At 44.8% G+C, this 20126-nt stretch overlaps 1 protein-coding gene across 7 annotated transcripts in view; it reads left to right on the top strand.

The window, feature by feature from the left end:
• The window catches only part of SMARCA2 (SWI/SNF related BAF chromatin remodeling complex subunit ATPase 2), a 176277-nt gene that overhangs the window by 63869 nt on the left and 92282 nt on the right, over nt 1–20126 (top strand). For all 7 annotated transcript variants that reach the window (XM_080667605.1, XM_080667604.1, XM_080667601.1 and 4 more), the window contains exons 13-19: nt 559–659; nt 2472–2619; nt 5638–5801; nt 7110–7176; nt 7831–7941; nt 10819–11061; nt 12689–12802. In XM_080667605.1, the coding sequence (XP_080523731.1) occupies nt 559–659; nt 2472–2619; nt 5638–5801; nt 7110–7176; nt 7831–7941; nt 10819–11061; nt 12689–12802 (948 nt within the window). The remainder of the gene's footprint in view (nt 1–558; nt 660–2471; nt 2620–5637; nt 5802–7109; nt 7177–7830; nt 7942–10818; nt 11062–12688; nt 12803–20126) is intronic.

Below are 20126 nucleotides of genomic sequence, written 5' to 3'. Positions count from 1 at the left end.
TGGCGAGGTGGGGAGATGATGAATCCTTTGGCGAGTTATGGACAGTTTTCATCAAAATTTTCAGAAATGCACGGTGTGAAGTACCACAGAAAGCCACCTGATTACAAGCCCCAGCCCGTACTGCGAATGCCCGGGGCCATCAAAACCCACTGGTCTATCTGAGAGGACAGTCTTATGAGCAGGACAAGGCGAACACGTCTAGAGCCTGGCCGCAGGGAGGCAGATGTAGAATGTGGCTGAGTGAGTGAGAGATGTGGTTACAGGACTCTTAGATAACCAAGCAGTGATACCTGTCCCTCTCTCTGGGTGATTTTTACAGTTTTGTTCTTAGGAGCAAAGGTGCTAGGGGCTCCTCTGAGGGTCGCCTTCATTCTCTCACTGACTGATTTAAACAGCAATGGAATGGGGTGTATGGCCCGGTATCGGGAGGTGTTAGATCTACTTCCTCCCTTCATTTTATTTCCTTCATTTGTGAAGTTGAACACTCTTTAGTCTCTTTTTGGGAAATGCCAACCATAGAGATTCACTCATCAGGATGGAATCTTTGTTTCTTCCCAGGATGAGGAAGAAGAGTCCAGTCGGCAGGAAACGGAAGAGAAAATACTTCTGGATCCAAACAGTGAAGAAGTTTCTGAGAAGGACGCTAAGCAGATCATTGAGTGAGTATCTCTCACGAGTGTCCTTCCTTGCAGATGCATGTCATGACCTAAATTAGGCTTTAGGAATTTTCATCTGGAAAATTTGGAGGCAGGAGGCTGACTTCGTGCCCACACTCCACTTGAATCACTGCTGTCAGAAGTCACCACTGGACTCCAGCCACACGGGGCCCCGGGGCTCCCAGCTGCTCCTCTTCCCTCTCTGACCTCTTCTCCCTCCCGAATCCCCGCCCCCAGCTCCGGCTCACTCCTGGACTCCTCACCTGTCACCCGCACTGAACTGATCACACTGGCCCCTCCAGCTGGCTGCTTCACCACCCTTCTTTCCTCCCTCAGTGGCATCAGCACTCACCCAGAAACCCAAGTGAGAGACAACATTCCCTCTGTCCTTGTTGCCAAGCCAGTCAGCCACCAGATCCTGCCAGGAAACACCCCTCTCCTCAGAACCCGCTCCTCCTTCCCCCTCTGCGTGCCCAGCTCCCTGCCGCACTCTGGTCGTCCCCCACATCCGTGGTCTACACAGCTCTTTGTGTGTGTGGCTCTGATATTAAAAGGAAATTGTAATGAAACAGTCGGCAAAATAGAACATTATAAAGTGGTGACATTTAAAAGGAAAAAAATGAGCATTTTAATCTTTCCTCCTTTTATTTCAGAGCTGTAGGCCCCACTTTATTTATTTATTTTTTTCTCGTTTTATTTTTTTTCAGTTTTTTTTCTTTATTGATTAAGGTATTACATATGTGTCCTTATCCCCCCATTGCCCCCCCACCCTCCCACTCATGCGCTCACCCCCCTGGTGTCTGTGTCCATTGGTTAGGCTTATATGCGAGCATACAAGTCCTTTGGTTGATCTCTCCCCCTTGCCCCCACCCTCCCCTACCTTCCCTCTGAGGTTTGACGGTCTGATGGATGCTTCTCTGAGGAACCTCTGTTTTATCAGTCTGCCCCCCTCATTGCCTACAGAATAAAATACGAGCTCCCTAACCTGGCATAGAAAATGGAAGACGACCTTCCTCTTTCCTGTCTCTTATGTTGACTTTGGCCTTCTCTCACCTGCCCTCCAAGCTGTGGACTGTGTTCTGGGCATAGGATTTACACTGAATGGCCAGATTATTATGATCTCTGAACGCATAATAATCTGGCCATTCAGTATATATATATATATTAGAGGCCCGGTGCATGAATTCATGCATGGGTGGGGTCCGGCCAGCCTGGCCAGGGGGAGGGGACATGGGCAGTTGGCCGGCCTGCCTGCTGGTTGAACTCCTGGTCGAGGTGACAATTTGTATATTAGCCTTTTATTATATAGGATTATATAGGGTATACACTGAGTGGCCAGATTATTATGCATTCAGAGATCATAATAATCTGGCCACTCAGTGTAAATCCTATGCCTAGAACACTGCCTACGGCTTGGAGATACACTCAGTGTATCTTTACGTCCCAAGAGCCTAAGACAGCTTTACAGGCAAAGCGTTCATCTACAGGTGCAGTTCATGTTCGTATTGGTCACTGGGGATCACGCTGGCCTGCATTCAGATCCTGACTCCACTAATTTTATGTGACAGGCAAATTCACTCACCTCTCTGAGCCTGAAGTTCTCCACATGCATAAAACGAATAAGTCTGCCTTGCTTTGTTTTTGTGAGAATTACAGATAATGTATTTTAATTGCCAGGCAATTAAATAGTAGGTGATAAATAAACCGTACTTACTGCAGCTATTTTAGGCTTTCCATTCATCTTTTTGAATGGATGGAAATAAAAACACATGCACCCAGATGTCTGTGCGTGATCCTCCACTTTCTCTGTCCCAGGACAGCCAAGCAAGACGTGGATGATGAGTACAGCATGCAGTGCAGTGCCCGAGGCTCCCAGTCCTACTACACAGTGGCCCATGCCATCTCCGAGAGGGTGGAGAAGCAGTCTGCCCTCCTCATCAACGGGACCCTGAAGCACTACCAGGTAACCGCTGGGGTTCGTGTCTCCTTGGCAGGTCACCAGCTCCTACCTCGTTTGCACTGGAGTGTGTCTCGTGCACGTGTCAATGGCTTAAGCGGGTTGATGAGGAGAAGGCATTCTAGGTCCCCCTGCTTATAGTCCTGACAGTCTCTCCATTCTGCCTGTAATCCTGCTTGGAGAACACTTCCATCTTACCATCTCTGCCAGGGCATATCTGCTTTCTCTTCTGGGGTTTTGGGATGAATTGGCTTGCCATCTGGAACCGTTTCATCATGGATCGCTCAGAATGGAAAACCCAGCCACATCTGATGCCTGTCGGGAACATGTACCTAACTGGGGAGCAAACGAAGTGTTTCTTCAGAAATTGCACTGGTGGCCGTAGTCCAATGCTATGGGTCCAGCCACCCAGCAGTCGCTGTCTACTCCAATGACACTTTTATCTTTTTAAGTCTCAATAAAGTGGTGAGCATCCGTGCTTTGGTGAAAACGAGGCTGTAAATACAACACATTTCATGTGACCTGTGTGGAATGAGGTCAGCCGCTGTCTTCTCTCTCCTCCCACTTCATAGTGTTTCCCAAAGTGTGTTCCTTGGGACATTCGTCCCATGAGATGTACCTCAAAAAGAAAAAGAAAAATTGGTCCCATGGTCAAATAAATATGAGAGATACGACCAGCTGTAACGAGAATTACCATATAATTTACTGTTTACTGGGTTCTTGTCTCTTGGAGTTACTTCTGCCTGATGACCCTTTCCCTTTCTCTCAGACCAGTTCATGCCGTAGCTCCTAGCCTTCCAGGACCACTCTGTCCCCAAGTGAACTTTCTCTCTTCTCGCTCCTGGACACGTCTTTGCATCATTCCTAGTTATGTAACCCTCACATCGCTGAGGCCTTCCTGCTGCTTCCTGGAAAGCTGTGGTTCAGTCCCCAGCCCCTCCAGCTTCACGGTACAGAAAAGTACAGTTCATTCCCCACAATTTTAGTGAATTTCTAGTCCCTTCTGCTGCCAGTTTCTGCTTCTGTTTTATCTGGGATTAACACAGATGCAAACTTCAGCCCCTTTGCCAATTTTCATTTAAAAAAAGAATCCACCACCTCCCAGTGTCCAAATGTTCCTGGCCTTTCTTTTGTTGGCTTTCCTAGGAGTCTGGAGGTCTTGGCGTCACGTTGCAGGCACGCAGGTCCTCCAAACCACCAGCTGTGGTTCCCAGTCCTTTCCTCACGTCCCCTCTCTATCTTTTGCCCAATTGCTCAAAGGCTCTTTCCATTTCCCTTCTCTTTCTTGGTGTTGCTGTTCTTCGAAACCCCTTGGGATGGCGTGGAGTCTTGTGTGGCACAGAGACCCCAGGTGGCCTCTGAAAGTGTTCAAGCCAGCGCAGTGCTCTCCCTGGGAAACAGCCTGGCCCACACAGTCCTGGATGTGTGGCATCGGCACCCCAGCCGTTTCTGGGTGCGTGTGTATAGGCCAGTGGCTTACTGTCTCCCCTTTGAAAGCTTCTGAAAGGCGGTATACATCTGACACACCTCGGGGTCCATCTGCCATAGCTCCTTGCACAGAATAATCAGTTAATACATTTTAAAATAAATTATTTCTTTCTTACATAAAACATATTAAAATTAACATTTTCCTAAGCATGCCTCAATGAGCAAGCTAAATTGCTTTTAGCTAATATAAATACAGGTATTGATATATATAGATACTGATATCTATATCTATCTGTCATTGATCCTACCTTTTAAATCCAGCCTGGCCAGTGTGACTCAGTGGTTGAGTATCAACCTATGAACCAGGAGGTCACAGTTCTATTCCCAGTCAGGGTACATGCCCTGCCAGGGTTACAGGCTCAATCCCCAGTGTGGGGCCTGTAGGAGGCAGCCAATCAATGATCCAAGAGGATCATTGATGTTTCTCTCTCTCCCTCTCCCTTCCTCTCTGAAATCAATACAAATTATATTAGCCCTAACTGGTTTGGCTCAGTGGATAGAGTGTCGGCCTGCGGACTCGGGGCCGGGGGGGCGGGGGGGGGGGGGGTCCCAGGTTCGATTCCGGTCAAGGGCATGTACCTTGGTTGCGGGCACATCCCCACTGGGGGGTGTGCAGGAGGCAACTGATCGATGTTTCTCTCTCATCAATGTTTCTAACTCTCTATCCCTCTCCCTTCCTCTCTGTAAAAAATCAATAAAATACATACTTTTTAAATTATATTTTAAAAAATAAACCCAGCATTGGGAGTCTGAGGGGAAAGGGAATTGGTATTGGGAGAGGCAGGTGTAACAATTTTGTATTTTCACCAACCTTTCTTGTACTTGACGGACTGCAAAGCTGCATCTCGGTGCAGAGCTTTTGTGCTTTACAAATAGGTGGAGTGTGTCCTTAGGCAGTCGGCTTCGGTGGGCGGCCCTTGGGGAGTGCCACATAGCAGTTTCCATCTGCTGCCCTGCCCCGGGGGTGTGCCCCCACCGGGAAACGCCCCCCCCCCCCCCCCCCCCCCCCGCGGCCCAGCAGCCGCCCCTGGCTCCCTGGTCACCTGGCTTTCTCACCAAGGGCAGCCCACCCCGGAGAGAGGGGCTCCTTTGCCAAGAAGGCTATTTCTAACGATCTGTGACCTGCGCCGAACCTGCCCTCTGGTTTGTCTGTCCTTAATCCTCCATTGGCTTTTGTTCCTGGAGTGGTTGGAATGGCTTTTGCTTTGGGTTTCCTTCATTTATAATAATTCTAGAATGTCCTACACTGTGAAATGCTAAGTAGGGATGAGCAGCAAAGCTGCTTAAAACCCGACCCGTCTGCTCCAGCCCGTCGTTTCTAAATCTGATTAACACTCGGCACCTGCCCAGCAGCGGGGACGATTACGGGCTCACGTCTTCAATTCCTTTTGTGCTGGTACTTCCCTCACTTGCCTGCTGTGGGAGATCCAACGTATGGCGCTGCGGAGTTAAGAAGTCACAGCCTCACTTGAGTTGTATTAGTATTAATTACCTGTGCAGATCTTGGATAATTGAAGCAATTACTCTTCATTTCAGCTCCAGGGCCTGGAATGGATGGTGTCCCTGTATAATAACAATTTGAACGGAATCTTAGCTGACGAAATGGGGCTGGGAAAGACCATACAGACCATCGCACTCATCACTTACCTGATGGAGCACAAAAGACTCAATGGCCCCTATCTCATCATCGTGCCCCTTTCGTGAGTACAGGCTTTGTTTTCTGCAGTTATCTGTCTGTGTGCTGCAGCGGGCCCTGTTAGGAGGGTGCCCCTCTTTTGCATTGAAAGCAGAAAAGCAGAGCCTGTGGTGGGGTGCCCAGGAGCATGTCATCTGGACTTAGGTTTTTATTTCCCACCCCCGACCCACTCCCAGCCTCCTCACTGTACAGCGTGCCTTATTCCTTCAGCGGCTCACCAAGGGGGAGAGAGGTTTCCCTTTTTTTTATTTAAAAATTTCTTTGTTTTTTTTTTTCTTTCTGGTTCCATTTCCAAAAGGTTACATATATTTAAAAAACTGTGTATTCTGAAGTCTTTCTTTCATGTATCCTTCAAAGCAGAATCTAAATCAAATCTGTACCAGAATGTTACCTTATCCTGCCCTCAGTATGTGTAATTCATTTTCAGTGATTTTGCCTCTTGGCAAGGACAGGTCTTTGCTGTGCGGCATTTCCCTCCCAGGCCTGGCGCCCCAGTGGCTCTGCAGGGCTCCAGTGGACACTCCTGAGAGAAGGGAGACCTGATCGCAGCCCCCTCGCCCCCCGGGGAGTGTCTCTGGCTGTGGGTGTCTGGTTGCATTTTTAATCCCTGAGATCTGAGGTCTCCATGCAAATACAAACCTGGACCTTGAGAAAAAAAATAAAGATGCTGTTTTTAGTATTTTCTCCCATATTTATTTACAGGAGGACTATTTGCAGACCTTTTTAATCTGGATGATCTGAATCCATCGTATTTAGACATTCTTTGCATTTTATCTACATTTTGAATGTGTGTTTTGCTTTTTATGTATATTTTTCATGTTCTGACTTGTATATTATGGTCAGGCTTTCAAGGATTAAAAACAGGGGTGAGGGCAATTCACTATTTCTTCCCCTGCTTCCTCTTGACAGATGTATTTAATATGTTCATGTGCTTTTGTCATTTCTTTTTTCCTGACTCAACTTTTCTCTGAACGTGTGTGGCTGTTTCTAAAGACTCACCAAATCCCTTTGGCAGTTGCTATTTTTCAATACCATATTAAAATTTAGGGTGTTTGGGGTTTTTTTTGCCCTCTCTAATTATGCATTCTTTAATTTTTTTTCCTATGAGATTTTTTTTATGTGCCCACAACATACTTGTCATGCTTTGTGGCAGCTTACTTCTAACTTATCTCTAATTTTCACACCTTTAGAAAAAATATGTAGTCAAGATATTCAAGGTGAAGCCTGAAAATAAATAAGAACATCTTTTTAACCACCGACTTTTATACAAATGTCTTTTTTTCTTTCTTCTATTTATTTTTTTGTTCTACAGGACTCTGTCTAACTGGACATATGAATTTGACAAATGGGCTCCTTCTGTGGTGAAAATTTCTTACAAGGTTTGGAATGCTGTGTTTATATATAAATGTGCAAAAGCAAAAAATAGACCCCATTTTCTTTACTCCATATGCACATCTGTGCACTGTATTTGGTTGTAAAGTTTTGTCATGTACATCATGTACTAAACAGTGAGAGTTAATCATCCCAAGAAGATTACTGTAATAAACCATAATTACTTTCAGATAGTGAAATGCAGAAGAAAATTGTTAATTATCATATTGCGAGGTTTCTGATGAGAGTAATACAAATGACAAATACCGCACGTTCCCCTGTGCCGCCGGCGGGCTCACCGTGCCTGCAGACAGTTCAGCAATTACCTGGGTGCTCAGGCCACCTGCTCTAGCTCCCGGAGAAAAGGAGCCTTTCATCGGAGCAGTGGGTTCTCGGGTACCTCGCGGTCCCTGCAATTTCCTTTTCTCTCTTTCCCCGCCGTTTTCAGTGGGAAAGCCTCTCTCTAAGAGACTGAAAAGTGTCCAGACCTGGGCGATTTTGCCGAGCACTTTCTTGGTGGATAATGCATCTGTGTATCATAATGCACGTATGTGCGATCGTTAGTCATGGGCCTGGGCTCCATTAAGGTCTGAATAGTGAGAAATAGCACACAGGTGCTTCCACTGGGTAATATGTGCGTGTTTTTCTCCCTTTCTATTCAGGGCACCCCTGCCATGCGCCGCTCCCTTGTCCCCCAGCTACGGAGTGGCAAATTCAACGTCCTCTTGACAACTTACGAGTACATTATCAAAGACAAGCACATTCTTGCAAAGGTATGTTTAAAAAAATTCTTCCATGGCTAAATCATGGACCACCATTGCACTGGAGTGTAAAGTATTTCCCAGATTATACTCACTGTATAATTTGATTTTTAAGTGGCATTTCTCTCTTTCTTTTTTTAGAGTCAGATATATTTTGGTTATGGGTTTTAATTGTATGCATACTATTTGTGTGTGTGCACACGCTCACCATCTGTCCTGGGGCTCTTATTTATCCTCTCGTAGATAATCAGTTTACATCTCTTTAAAAGTTCGCCTGGGTTCCTTCTGAACTCCTCTCTCTACAGCAGCTCCCGTGGAAGGAGTCCTTGTTTCTGTTGCCCTGGGTTATGGTCAGTCGCGCAGCGTCAGTCCCTTTGGGCCTTGGTCTCTCCGAAGATGAGGAGCACCTCTCCACATGGCCCTCTCCCTGTGAACATTTCTCCGAGCTGTGGCTTTCCTGCTGTCCCTGTTTAGTTTTTTTCCTAAAAAAAAATATGGGCTACTATGGTTTGAATTACTCTGGGCTGTTTCTGTGACTATTTGGAGCTTGGGAAAGAGTAGTTTTCTACCTGCAGCCTACATGCCTCCTAATTTATATGTCCTAAGTTGTCCTTTAGCCATAAAATGTAATTTTTCCCATTAATATCATCTTGCCTCCTAATATGTTCGTGCAAAATGATGGAAGTAGTTTTTTTTCATGGAGCAAATATGAAGACTTAATTTTTTTTTTTTTTTTTTTTTTTTTAGTAATTTCTTTTGCCCTGTGGTGTTCTGAAAGCACTATCATCTGAAACCAAGTTATAGCCCAAATGGAACAGAATCCCCATTTCTGGGGTGTGTTCTGTCTCTGCACTAACCCTTTGCTCTGGGAACTGAGCGTTCCCTTCATGGCATCACAGGAAGTAACATAAAGGAAATGTGTTCCCGGGGGTGGTTTAATCATGAGATGGCACTGGCAACAGTGCTTGTTCCGACTCCTCGTATTCGGAGACAGATTTGGTAGTGTCAGAAATGATGTGTTTTCAGTATTACGATGGGAATGTGTTTATACATTTGCGATCCTTGAAAACAAATTCAGACCGTGTTTTCTGCATAGGCATTTCAAAATTCATTGGAGGCGCCTGTTAACGAGATGTATCGCTTTTATTTGTTACTGGAGCAATGGAGATACAGAACGGGGCAGCAATTTTCTTCCAATTGGAAGACCTAATTAGGAGTAGCCCAGTAGCAAAATTGAAGGCCTCTGCTTCCTTGTTTACTATTTCATAAGCCAAACTGGGCAGGAAAGCAGATGTAGAATATTCATTTAAATACATGTTATCTGCTGGCCTCTTTTCACGCTATTGGTAAGTGTGGGACAGTCAGCAATACAACTTTGATTCTTCTTAAACACTTTTCTTAGAGGAGGTAGAGGCAGAAAAATACACAAAATCTCTGGCAGTTTCCTTTACCTGAACATCCCGGCCTGACTGATGCTTTTATAGCTTTTCCCCTGATTTCCCTGGCGCTTCTGACAAGGAAGGCGAGGGCTGTGGGGAGTGCTCTGCCGTCTCCCTCCTCTCTCCAGGAGCGTTGCGGCAGGATCCGGGCACAGCTGAGCACCAGATGCTTTCCTTGGCCATCACCCCTGCTCTGTAGGGAATGGATAGGCTTAGTGGAACATTCCTCATTGTTCTCACTTTAAGAAATGGAGAACAGTGACCTTGAAGAGGGCTCAAGTGTAAAATACGAGAGAGGAAAGGGGCTTTCGTAGACTTAGGAAGGAGGATTGCATCAGATGGTCATTCTTTACTTCCGAAGTGATAGTCATGTTGGGGAGTATGTTACGCTTCATTCTGAAGGTTTGGTGTACATCGAGGGATGATATTTTAGCATTGTCCTCTCCGCCAGTGAGAATATTCTTTCATTTTCCATATCCTAAAGCAGGGACCCTAGACCTGGTGGGTAACTGCTTGGCAGGTAAGGAATACTAGTATGTGTGAGAGTCCAGGTTGCCAGATCTCCCCCCCCCCCTTTTTTTTTTTAAAGAAAAAGCTAGATGTCCAGATTTTAATGTGAAATATGCCAACTTTTAAATGTTAGCAACTAATTGAAATTAAAATAAGAACACTGATCCAAGCCCTAAAGGTAGTGTGGTCAGCCCACTTAATAGAAAAGAAGGCAGAAGCCAGCGTCTCTCAGCTACAGGTAATGCTGGAAGAATCAGTCATTAACTGCTGCCTCAGGTGGAGAGCTGTGTCTGCACCTGCTGGGCGTGGAGGGAGCATGACCATTAGGTCCGGGACAGCCGTCAGGGTACAGCATTAGCAGGGGTACAGGATGGGGAGACACAGGAGCTACCGCTGGCTTACCCATTGCATTCTGGGCCAGGCTTCCTTCTTTGTTAAAGGGTGGCTTGGAATTACGTGGCCTCTAGGAACATTGTTGCTTTAGCTTCCCGTTATTACATGATGTATTATCTCATCTATCAGGTATGGGCTATAGACTGTTGAGATTCTTTTATCCTCAGGAGAATCCCACCATCTGTTTCACCAGATATGGGTTCTTTGGTTTTCCAGTTCACCTCTTTTTTGTTGTTGTTACTCTTCACCTGAGGATATTTTTCCATCAATTTATTTTTTTTTAAGAGAGAGTGGAAGGGAGGGGGAGAGAGAAACATTGATGCGAGAGACACATCAATTGGTTGCCTACCGCATGTGCCAGGCCGGGGATTGAGCCTTTAACAGAGGTACATGCCCTTCACTGGAATCAAACCCAGGACCCTGCAGTCCCTGAGCTGACGCTCTATCCACTGAGCCAAACCAGCTAGGGCTCCATTTCACCTCTTGCCTGTTGGAAACAGTTGTCTCTTCCCTTGCTCACCACATGTTGGCCCGTCTGACGTTACAGATTCGGTGGAAGTACATGATCGTGGACGAGGGCCACCGGATGAAGAACCACCACTGCAAGCTGACTCAGGTCCTGAACACTCACTACGTGGCCCCCAGGAGGATCCTGCTGACCGGGACCCCACTGCAGAATAAGCTCCCGGAGCTCTGGGCGCTCCTCAACTTCCTCCTCCCCACCATTTTCAAGAGCTGCAGCACCTTCGAACAGTGGTTTAATGCTCCATTTGCCATGACTGGAGAAAGGGTACTGGTCCAGCTCATTGTTTTTTCCCCACTGCTTGACAATGAAATGAAAGGACCTAGAGCTGAGAACATTAGAGCGACAAGAAACCCACAGGGTGGTTTACAATGTCGCCTACGTTCCGAAGCTAACCGGAGGGCGGGTGGGCGCACGTGTTCTCATTCCCGGGTGTTTCCCCTCTGAAGAAAGTGATCTGTGAAGGGTGGGTGTCCTGACTCCAGCCAGGCCGCCAGAGGACATTCCTGACGGTGGGCTGCTGTACTGCTGTGGGCCACAGGGGGGACCCGTGGAGGGATAGTTACTGCCTCAGTTCAACCAGGTCAACTCACCAGCTGAACAAAACCTTAAAGCATGTATGTCCTTGTTATAAACGTGGGCTTCCCTTTAAACTGTTTCCTCATCAAGAGTGTGTGTACACTAATTTTCTGTACACATTTTTTCAGAGTTTAGTGTGAGCCTCAGTTTTTTGTCTACATAAATACTCCTCAAATCTGGAGTGGCCATTTCTAAATTTCTCAGCTCCGTTTCTTCCACTATCTATCTTCTCTTGGAGCTCTTTGATGAAAGGAAGGCCTGAGCCATTGTAAGAAAAGAAATGGGCACAGGTCCTTTTGGTTAGTGATTTCTTAACTCTAGGAATGCAGAGCCAGAAAGAATGCTTTAGGGAAACTTAGGTTGGAACTCTTCAGCCCTTTAGTTGTGTGGTACATTTTCTTTTTGTCTATAAATGATTGACTCGCCCATTTGTATAAAGTAGAGTCAATCAGCTCTGCCCCCTAGAGGTGGTAGAGGAGGGTGAAGGAGAAAGCAGAGGGTTTTATAAATGTGACTGGAACGCCAACAAGATCAGGGCAGAAGAAAGGAAGAGCAAGGTAGCATGGCTTAGAAACCAGCCAACATAAACTGGGTCTACTCTTGTTTTCATTTTCGTGTACAAGCCTATTCTAATCTATTTTTAACTTTGATTTGAGAGAGAGAGAAGAGGGGAAGAGAGAAACGTGGATTTGTTCTACTTATTTACACACTCATTGGTTGACACTTGTATGTGCCCTGACTGGAGATCAAGTCCACACCCTTGGTGTATTGGGACAACGTTCTAACCAACTGAGCTCCCAGTCAGAGCGACTCATGTTTTATGTCAGTCTTTCTCCCCCCGCCCCCAATGTGGGTTGTTTTTTACTCTTCACCCAAGGACACGTTTTCATTGATTTTAGAGAGAGAGTAAGGGGGAGAGAAAGAGAGAAACATCAATGTGAGAGAGAAACATCGATCGATTGCCTCCCATATGCACCCCACCAGGGATTGAACCCATAACCTGGTATGTGACCTGATCAGGAATTGAACCCACAACCTTTTGGTGGATAGGATGATGCTCCAACTGGCCAGGCCTTCAATCAGTCTTTATTGCCAGTTATGTCCCATAAAATTCTGAGCCCTTTTCCACAAACCCATCCTTAAAACAAACACCCATTAAGGATTCTGAGGTGTATGTGACCAGGTATAAACCTGGCCTTAACACATATAAACGTTCAAACATATATTGAAATGAATAATAAATGTAACATAAAGTGTCATTACATGAAACAGCCTTCAAAAAAAATCAAAGTCATCTACGGTTCTCCTCGTGTAGGTGGACTTGAATGAAGAAGAAACTATATTGATCATCCGGCGTCTACATAAGGTCTTGCGACCATTTTTACTGAGGAGACTGAAGAAGGAAGTGGAATCCCAGCTTCCAGAAAAGGTATGTTGCACAATGCACAAGTTACAGTTTCTTCCCCTGCCGATATGGTTGACATACCTGGTTGTGTTTCTGAAACAGCAGGTTTGTCTTTTGGAAATCTCTTGAAGTGCTAATTTATTCAATAGAAGCTAAGGGGTTTCGGGTAGAGAGAGAAGGCAAATTTCGGCATTTTTCAGCCCAGTGTCCAAAAGCTTTGGGCAGATTTTATAAAAACCAAATTCATTGAGCTTTACTAAAGTCATTACCCTTTAACTTACAGCCACTTAGCATACACTGATTAACTTAACATTGCATTTTAATTTTAGATTTTTTTTAAAGTTAACTAGCCTCATTTGAGTTTCTTCTTACAGATGCCATAAAAATGTTCTGTTTGTAAACCAAATAAGGATTTCAGTTTGGAACTTTTATCATTATCAGAGGACCTAGTAAACATTGGCCATGTTTGCTGGAAATTTATTTAATACTAGAGGCCTGGTGCACGAAATTTGTGCACTGGGCAGGTATCCCTCAACCTGGCCTGCACCCTCTCGCAATCCAGGACCCCTCTGGGGATGTCTGACTGCCAGCTTAGACCCAATCACCATGGGGATTGGTCCTAAACCCACAGTCAGACACCTCCCCCCCCGCAAGGGATGTAGCACTGTGCCAAGAGGCAGGCGGCCAGGGAGGAGCCAGAACCAGGGCTGGGTGCCACGCCACTCGCACTCATCCCGGCCCGCTGTGCCTGCTGCCATCACTTGGTAGTGCTGCCACAGAGTCGGAAGAGGCTCCTGCTGCCACAACTGCACTCGCCTGTCATGAGCCCAGCTTCTAGCTGAGTGGCTCTCCCCCTGTGGGAGTGCACTGACTACCAGGGAGCAGCTCCTGCTTTGAGCGTCTGCCCCCTGGTGGTCAGTGTGCATCATAGCAACTGGTCGACCAGTTGTTCTGGTCATTGCAGTAGTTCTGTCCTAAAGGTCGCTTAGACTTTTATATCCATGGATTTGATACTGGTGATGTCACTATTCTAATAGGTGAAAAATAGAATTCCTATAAATTATAGAACCATCATCTAATTATTTTTGGGCACAGTTTCTGTCCCACACCACAAACAATGAAGTTCCTGTGAACATTTTGAGCAAGTATTTTTCAGATTACTTCGTGGACACTGAGTTTTCAGTGCTTTAGAATATCCTTTGAGCCCTTAGCTCTGCACTTTTTGGTTGGATTTGGGTATTAGTTTAATATGTTTCTGATCATAGTTTGGAACCACACACATTTGCATTCTAAATTTTATTCTCTTAAAGAAAGATTGTTTGGCATTGTAAACTAGTATTTGTAGCATGAGATATTTTGATCTGAGCTTTCTCTTTAGGTGAGCCAAGTCTGAAATGTGTTATTTTGCATCATTGTGTTTTCTGTGTAATGACTCTATTTTTTGGACAGATTGTTTCATCCTGTTCATTTTTAAGTGGGAGCTGGCAAATAGCATATGAAGTTGATCGGTTTGCTGAGAGAGAATTTTGTTCTCTATTCTTACCAATTGAAAAAAATTAGAATTAAACATGGTTTTTATACCAGGCTTACTCCAGCAGTAGCCCAAATATTTAAGTGTTTTATTGTGCTAGTAAATGCATTGTAGGCATTAAATGCTATATCGATATTTACTTGACTTCTGTGGTCTCAGCATCTTTGGGTAACCCCTTTTCTGTTTAATATGGAGCTTAGCTACTGAATAGATAAACTGGGGAATGGATACAATGGCCATGTGGCTGCCTGGAGCTACCTCCCAGCATATTGTTACTGAGATCTTGCAAGTTATAGTGGTGGAGTGTTAAGGATTTTAGTTTGTCCCATGCTTCCTTTTGTTTCTTTAGAAGAGCTGTAAAATAGAAGGTGACTAACTAAAGTCCTTTATTCATTCATTCCATAAAACTTCTTAATCTTGCTGACTTATTTACTTACAGGATTGGCTAAATAGACATAGATTTTTAAAAACGCATTACAAGTTAAAACTATGCCCTGTCTTAAGAAAATCCATTTTATAAAAATCCAAACTTTTGCAGCCTAAGGATTGTGGGGTGATCATTTATACCACAAAGGGATTCTTTACTATTTATTTTACCATTCTTTCCACAAGAGTGCTTCTTGAATATGAATAAACTTTAAAAAAAATTAACATTAGATTTTCGAGAGTATGTCTCCTATATAAAGTACACGTGTGCTCTGTAATAGCCAGAGCATGACCTCTGAGGTATGTTAAATACCCTGTATGTGATAGATTGTCTATGGATAATCCTTTTCCTGGAGGTAACTTGGTGGTGTAGAAAGCATGGGTTCTGCCATCAGAGTGTACAAGGGTCCCCACCACATTCTCCATCTCTTACTGTGTGAACTGCAAGTCAGTTAACCCAGTGGGTGGGTCTCAAGGTTCTCATCAGTGAACTATAAAATAAATGATACCTGCTTCATAGAACTGTTGAGAGGACTAAGATGGATGTACTACTTCTACTACTGTGCCTGGCACGTGGGCAGCACTCAACTAGGGACAGCTACTCATGTTGCTGTTTCTTTTATTAATGGAGAGTTCTAGTCCTCACTGTTCTCTCATTCTTGCACTTCCTGCAGCCCTCCCACATCGCTGTCCCCATGGTCCTTTCAAGGCAAGTTGAGGGACTAATCACTGTGTGTGGCTATGTGGCCTTATTGATGTCTTGTGGCCAGTGGTTATTCTCTGCTTTTTCTGTTTCGTGAGGACTTTTTTATCAGGGAAAAATTGGTCATTTAAGTATTATCCTTGTGGATAAGTTTTCTTCTACCATCTCCTGCCCATAGCCACAAACAACGTGTATGTCTTTCTCAGCCTGTGTAAAGAATCAGGAAGGAATTATGGATATGGCAGGATAAGGCTAACTATAAATATTTCCATAGCCATAATTCTCAAATGTTTTCATGAAAAGGAATCAATTAAGGAAGGAATTGTTTTTTAATTTACATATAATAAAATTTACTCTTTTGGGGACATAGTTCTAGAAGTTTTGAAAACTGCATAGTTATATTTCCCACACCTACAATCACAATACAGAGCAATTCTATTTTCCAGTCTCCCTCTCCCCCCGCCCCAAATTCCTTAGTGCCACCACATTTCAGCTAGAGCCTCTCTTCACCCTTAGTCTCATGCAGCCACCAATGTGTTCGCCCCACAGCTTTGCCTTTTCCAGAATGTCCTATGAGTGGACTCAGACAGTATGTGTCATCAGACCTTCTGCATCTGGTCTCTTTCACTCAGCATCGTGTGTTTGAGAGGCATCCAAGTTGTTGCAAGTATCCACAGTTGGGTCATTTTTATTGTTGAGTAGTATTCTATTTGTGGATGCAGCATACTTGATGATGGATAAATCTGCTATAAACATTGTGTACAGGTATTTGTGTGATCATAGGTTTTCATTTCACTTGAGCAGATCATTAGGAGTGGGGTTGCTCAGTCATATGGTTAATGTACACGTAACTTTGTAAAATTCCACACAGTGTTCCAAACTGTCTGAACCATTTTGTAGTCCCACCAGCAATGTGTGAGCATTCCATTTCCTTCACTTTCTCATTAGTACTCATTGGGAAGTGTCAGTTTTTTAAATGTTTTTAGCCATTTCAATAGGTGTGTAACTGTAATTTGCATTTCTCTAACAGCCAATGATGGTATGCATCTTTTCATGGGCTTAATCAGCCGCTGTATGTCTTCTTTGATGAAATGGTGCTGAAGTCTTTTGCTTGTTTTGTTTGTTGTTTTTTTTTTTTATTGGATTGTTTCTTTTCTTATTGTTGAGTTTTGTGATAGAAAAACTCTTAAAAATACAAAATGTCATCCTGTCACGGTAATTCTGTTTATGAGTCTAATGAGCTACCTCATGAGCAAGGGAATAGACCACCACTAATGGTAGGCATCTTTTCACAGGTTTAAGCAGCCCTTCCCCCCAAACCACCGCCTCCCTGCTAGTGTAAAATCCATCCCTCACACTCGGGGAAGAATGGGGATTCATAGGCTGGGTGTTTAGGGAGGTCTTCGGGTGGATCAATAGAATATTCATCAGCTTGATGCTGATATACCAAAATGAGATTTATTCTCTTAATTTGACTGTCCTAGGGAGTGGTTGCCAAATGGCATTTAATTGGATTTCTGTTATCTATCTCCCTGAGTAGGGTGCTTTAAGCTATTTACCCTCTGATTGGGGAGAAGTGCAAATCATTTACTCTTTTTTATTTTTAATTTATCTTTATTGCTGAAAGTATTACAGATGTCCCCTTTGTTTCTCCATTGACCCCTGCCTCAGGCCTTCACCACACTATTGTCTGTGTCTATGGGTTATGCATATAAATTCTTCGGTTAATCTCTTCCTACCCACCCACCCATCCCTACCTTAAGTGTCCTTGGTTTAGGGAAGATAGCATTTACCAGGTGGATACAAACTGCTGTTTAACTGTTTAACTGTCTCAGTTTCCCTATTTCACTTGCCTGGAATTTTCCAGCACAGTCAAGGGTTCAGTGAGCCTGAGGGAGGGCCAGCGAAGGATGAAGAAAAGACAGACAAGGAGAATAAGCTGGGTCTAGGTGGATCTTCTGTGCCTGGCTGAAGCCACAGAACAGATCCAGACTGCAAGCTGATGCTTTATTTTATAGTCAGAGGTAAACAAGGTAGTGGTCACCATAGCTACAATGTTCTTATGAGTTTCACTTGTTTTGGCAGCACTTGCTGCACCTCCCACAGCCCATTAGCTACCCAGGAAGGATCTAGTGAGTGTCATAAGGTCAAGCTTAATTATGCTAAGAGGGCTGTGCCCTCTAAGCTGGGACTTGTTTTTGGCTTTGCCAGCAGGTCAGTCCGAGGCTTAACCCTATAACCGCTCCCTACATCTCACCCTTCCTTTATTTTTAAATGAAAGTAAAACTTAAACATTAAGGACAAAGCTCTGACTATTAATTACAAAACAATGCCAAGCAAAACCCAAACTACAAACATGTTAACATTTTAAAACTTAAACATCAGGAGCAACACTCTGGCTATTAACAAAACAAAGCCAATGCAAAACAGCAATAAGAGAAAAACCAAACTTCAGACATGTTAACATTTTCAGGATATCTTACTCAGAGTCCTTAGGTTTGGCTGCACAAGACTTTACAGAAGACTGGCAGCTCACCAATGCTAACATAGCCATAAACATGGCTGAAGGAGTAGCTTCCACTCCTTGCTTTTCTGCCATTTGCTGGGCCTCAGTTGTTAGCTTCTTCAGCTGACCCCATGTTGGCATCTCGGTCCTTTGCATGTGGCCTTCGTTATCTTCTTCTTCAGTCTTTTGAATGGAGGGACAAGGAGCCTTCCTGGGTCCCCTGTGGCGACGCACGTCCTGTTCTGGAACCCAAATCAGCTGCGCTGCTCCTTCCGGATTCTGAGGATCAGGCTGCTTGGACAGTTGGCTTTGGGACAGAGTTGGCTGGGAAGGCTGTGGTAGGGTCGAGAATACAGTCCCCTCTACCTGGTGGGGCTGGGGCTGGCCCCGCTTGAAGTTTCCCTGCCTAGGGGGTGTTGGATTATCATTAATATCAGTCCTGGAGCGGCATTCATTTACCCAATGCTTTCCTCTCCTGCATCTGGGGCACAGTCCAGGCTGCTTGTTTCTACTCTCCATAGCCTCTTGACTTCCATTTTTTGCTTTACAGTCTTTAACAAAATGTCCTGGCTTGGTTTTAAGCATCCCGCTGACCAGAATTTCCACCCTTTGTTTTTACAGTTGCCAACTATCTCTTATTTCCTATCTCCTATTTTCTACTTTATTTTATTTTCTACCTATTTCTAGCTCCTATTTCTACCGCTTACTTTCTACCGCTTATTTCTCTATTTCTACCGCTTATTTCTACTTATTTTCTACCTCTATCTGTTAACTATAGGTAGGCTTGGCTGCCCCTGCCCAAACCTCCCTGGGTTGCAACCCCCATAAATTCCACACCTTAACTGAACCCGCAAAACCCCACGAGGTCCAGTGTCTATGAGTAAACAAATTACCCAAATTTTACCTGTACTATCTTCTACTTCTAGTTTTCCACTTAATCTGTATCTACCTTATTTTCTATTTTCTACATTCTATTCTTTACTTACTTTCTCCTTAAGAAATTTAAAAATGCTTCAATAAGCATTGTTTTTAGGGATCCCTTCCTAGGATCCTGAATTTCCCATGTTTTACACCTAGCTAGTACTACACCCCTACCTTACTTTCTGCGCACACACGCCTTGGGGCCTCCTTTCACCTGACAATTGCAGTTCCCTCACACTCAGGCCCACACTGAGTGCCACTTGGGCTGAACTCAGCCCCGCGTTGGGCGCCACTTGTGCCGCGCCAGCACAGCCAAGGGTTCGGCGAGCCTGAGGGAGGCTGGCGAAGGATGAAGAAAAGACAGACAAGGAGAATAAGCTGGGTCTAGTTGGATCTTCCTGTGCCCGGCTGAGGCCACAGAACAGATCTAGACTGCAAGCTGGTCCTTCATTTTATAGTCAGAGGTAAACAAGGTAGTGGTCACCATAGTTACAATGTTCTTGTGAGTTTCACTTGTTTTGGCAGCACTTGCTGCACCTCCACAGCCCATTAGCTACCCAGGAAGGATCTAGGGAGCAGTCACAAGATCAAGCTTAATTATGCTAAGAAGGCTGTGCCCTCTAAGCTGGGACTAGTTTGCGGCTTTGCCAGCAGGTCAGTCCAAAGCTTAACCCTATAACCACTCCTTACAACAACTATGGGTAAAATATAGTTGCAAAGCTTATGACGATGATATTGACCATATTTATCAAATCAGTTTCTGGTATCCTCTAAGGACACAAAGGAAGGAGGTCAGAAGGTCAGAGTCCTCGGGTTGGGCTCCCCTCTCTGTTGATGTGACCCCTGTGGGATGTCCCGAGTCCCCGTCTGCATGGTATCATCATGCCTCCTGTTCCCAAGCCCCTCACCTGCAGCACCTGGAGTAGCTCACTGGTGGGAGGAGGTTGAGGGTTCTGTACCTGTGAGCCCTAATGCCTTAAACACAAGCCTCGGCTGTCTCTTCCAGCAGTGAGGCCCCGGTGAAGGTGAATGTCAGGACAGAACTCAGAAGCCGGAACCTCTGCTTGGTCACCTTTAACATAGAGTTTAATAGAGTGGACTGTTTCCAGTCCTAACTGCACCGTTAATTAGCTGTATCACTTTGACTCAGTCTGTTCAACTTTTGATGCTCTGGTTCCTTATCTAAAAAATGTGGACACTGGCCCAGCTGGCATGGCTCAGTGGTTGAGTGTCCACCTATGAACCAGGAGGTCAGGGTTCG

Source organism: Plecotus auritus, assembly GCF_963455305.1.
Source record: "Plecotus auritus genome assembly, chromosome: 5".
In the NCBI taxonomy this organism is placed as follows: Eukaryota; Metazoa; Chordata; class Mammalia; order Chiroptera; family Vespertilionidae; genus Plecotus; species Plecotus auritus.
The sequence above is the reverse complement of the archived record's forward strand: the minus strand, read 5'-3'. Positions and strand labels throughout refer to the sequence as shown.